This window comes from Limanda limanda, chromosome 7 (genome assembly GCF_963576545.1).
Source record: "Limanda limanda chromosome 7, fLimLim1.1, whole genome shotgun sequence".
NCBI classification, from domain to species: Eukaryota; Metazoa; Chordata; class Actinopteri; order Pleuronectiformes; family Pleuronectidae; genus Limanda; species Limanda limanda.
In genome coordinates, this window is record NC_083642.1 from 14,590,526 (window position 1) to 14,593,640 (window position 3,115).

The 3,115-nt window shown below is 46.0% G+C and overlaps 1 protein-coding gene across 1 annotated transcript; it reads right to left on the bottom strand.

The window, feature by feature from the left end:
- Nucleotides 1-823: 823 nt before the first annotated feature.
- neurod4 (neuronal differentiation 4) lies at nucleotides 824-1,903 on the bottom strand. Its single transcript, XM_061074866.1, has one exon. The coding sequence runs from the start codon at nucleotides 1,901-1,903 to the stop codon at nucleotides 824-826; it is 1,080 nt and encodes a 359-aa protein (XP_060930849.1).
- Between the last annotated feature and the right edge of the window lie 1,212 nt (nucleotides 1,904-3,115).

The following is a 3,115-nucleotide window of genomic DNA, read 5'->3' on the forward strand; positions in this document are numbered from 1 at the left end:
CGTATACACTGGGAGGTGTAGACTTTCTATTAAGTCCAGCATAACACAAGAAAACACATGGAAAGCATTGTTACTATGGAAATAGCATATAATATAAGAATATTTATTCAATTAAGTGCGAAACAGCAAAATATTTACAACAGTACATTATGACAAACGTTGTGACACCAAGTTCCTGAAAAAGCTCAAATAAATAATTTAAATACAGTACAGCTGCCTGTGACTGACAATAAACCATGAAGACAGTGAAACAAAAAAAACTGTGCTGAGAATATAAAAAGGACAAGACCATGTCAAAATAAATATTAAATACAGATATAAATAAATGCATTGCTTTTCTTATGACAAGAGGGACATTGGCAGTAGGCCTCAGTGCACAATTTAGGATGGATGGCTATTCAATCTTTTTTTTTTTTTTATATGTAGACATACAGAAGTTTTCATGTTTTTGTTCAAACCCTGCACACGAATCACATGTGTGCTGCTCAGGGTGATTTGGTAAAACTAATCTTTAGCTCAACTCCGCAACAACTGAGGGGGAAACTTAAATAGAAATATTGAAATCCAAATAACAACATATAAAAAAAAGAATAAATAAAATATTAAAAAGTTATGGGTGCATGTTTGTATCAGGTAGATTGAGTTGAGGTGACGAGTCTCTCTCTCTCTCTGAGCATTCAGTGCTCTCCCAGAGTCCTAACGTAAATGGAAACCGTTATTTTCTGTACAGTTACGTTGGCCATTGTTCTTTCAGCAGTTTTGTTCAGGGGCAGTGCGTCTCCCCTGGCAAGATTTCAGTCACACGCCCTTCACTTGTCTCATTTCAGATGTTACCCATGTGAGTGGGGATCAGGTGAGAGGGAGCGAAGGAGTCAAAGCCCACATCCAGGGGCAGCTCATAGCGGGAAGCCTGAAACAGCGGGTGACCCTGAGGCCCACCTGGTAGGACACCTGTCGTGGAGGTGGGGTAGTGGTGCGACATGAGGTAGTGGGCATGGTGGCCGGGGTGGGGCGCGTAGTTCCTCTCTGACTCGTGGGGAGAGGGCTCATGCTTCAGGGCGAAGTTGCCACTGATGCTGAGGGGAGGGGTGAGGGGCCCGTCGTATGGCGGAGTGCCACTGCTGCACTCGTTTGAGGAGGGGTTGTCGTACACAGGCCCTTTGAATCCCTTCATGTGGAGGAGGTGGGATGCCTCCAGGGAGCCATAGGGGGGGCTGGGAAGGCCTGGGGACGGGTAGCTGAGGGGATGGCCAGCCTGACCCCCCACACCGCCCTGCCCGGGGCCGCCACACTTGTCCTCCAGCTTGGTGAGCATCATCGGAGTGGGTGCCAGCTGCAGGCAGCCGGCCACGAGGTTACTGGTGGGCTGAGACAAACCTTTGCACAGCATCTCCATGAAGCCGTTGCTCTCTGTGGATTGGCCACTCTCCAGCACCTCGGACAGGGCCCAGATGTAGTTGCGTGCCAGGCGTAGAGTTTCAATTTTGGACAGCTTCTGTGTCTTGGAGTAGCAGGGCATGACTCTGCGGAGACAATCCAGGGCATCGTTCAGCCCGTGCATGCGGGAGCGTTCTCTGGCATTGGCCTTGACCCGCCGGACACGAAACCTCTCCTGTCGTGCTTTGGTCATCTTCTTCTTCTTGGGGCCTCTCCTTTTGGGACCCTGCTCTCCATTTTGTCCATTCTCGCCATTCTCATCCTCTTCCTCCTCCTCCATATCTTCACTGCCCAGCTCTGTGCAGGAGCGGACATTCAGACCAAGGCGGGTCCTCATGTCTGGGTACTCGTCTCCGTCCTGTGAGCTGCCGTCGTCATCCTCCTCCTCCTCCTCATCCTCGAGCCAGCTGAGGGAGCTCACCAGCTCACTCACGTCCCCGCTCTTCACAAATGGTTTGGTCATCATTTTTGATCTGAGGAAAAAACAACATGAAAACGTTAAATCATTTGATACAACATATCCAGTTTTTAATATCTGTTGTTCCTTTTTAGTAACTGGCAACTTGTGTTCCATAAGCTACGGAATGAGTGCTTCATATCTCAGCATCCACTCACAGAGCTGCTCCCTCTGTCCAACTAATATTTGGCAGAAACCATGAAATTATTCAAAGCATATCATGGTGTGGTATTCTGACATTAATGAATAGATGGCTGTTTTTAGAATGAAGTGACCCCTGCTGTTTACGCTGTAGTCTTCTCCGAGACCCTGTTAATCTGGGACATGACGGGATTTACTCAGCATACAAAATTAAAAGATTAAATAGGCAACCTCAAGACCAACGTGGATATGTCGCTCCCACACAGTTTATAACTTTAAAAAGAATTCAGTTCATTTCAATAAAACTTTTAACATTTTACAAAATAAACTCACAACTAGAGCCTACACATTAAAGGCTGTATTGTTAGTCAAGAGAAATTAGGACCTGGGACATGAGCATGTGCTATTGTTTTGAAAAACACTGTCCCAATTAATTATTGTGCACTAAAGCGTATAAGTGGGACAGATTAGGCAACTGCAATTATAAATTCAGAAGTTAAGACGGAATTATGTCTGGACTGTGTGCTAGTGGATATAATTAAACATAATTAGAACAGTACAAATATAAGCTTTGTAATCTATATTTTATAACTCAGCATTCTTAAATGAACCATTTCAGGGTTAAAATATAAGTACGTCCATATAGTGCCTGTGCTGAAATTTAATATGATTTAATATGATTTTAATAAATAACAATTTCTCACCTGTTTGGATTTGCTCTCTGTGAAAAAAAAACCGGTCTGATTCAAAAAGACTTGCAGCAACTGAGTGATGAATCCAGAGAGTCTGACGTGTTTCTCTCTTCGTGCGTGTGCGTGTGTCCTGAGCTGCTCTTCTCTCTCACACATCCATGGGCGTGCATGGAACTTTCATATCCAAGTGGTCCAGACCCGGCTCGTTCTTCTTCGCTTTAAACCGGGTGAAGCCCCTCCCCTCGTGGCGGCCCCGCCCACCATCAACTCATCCTAACGCGCGTGGCGGGCTCGTGGCCAGAAGTTTTCAACCGCATGCAAATGAGTGAGGGACAAGAGGAGGAGGAGGAGGAGGAGGAAGAGAAGCGCGACCGGGTGCACTTACGGG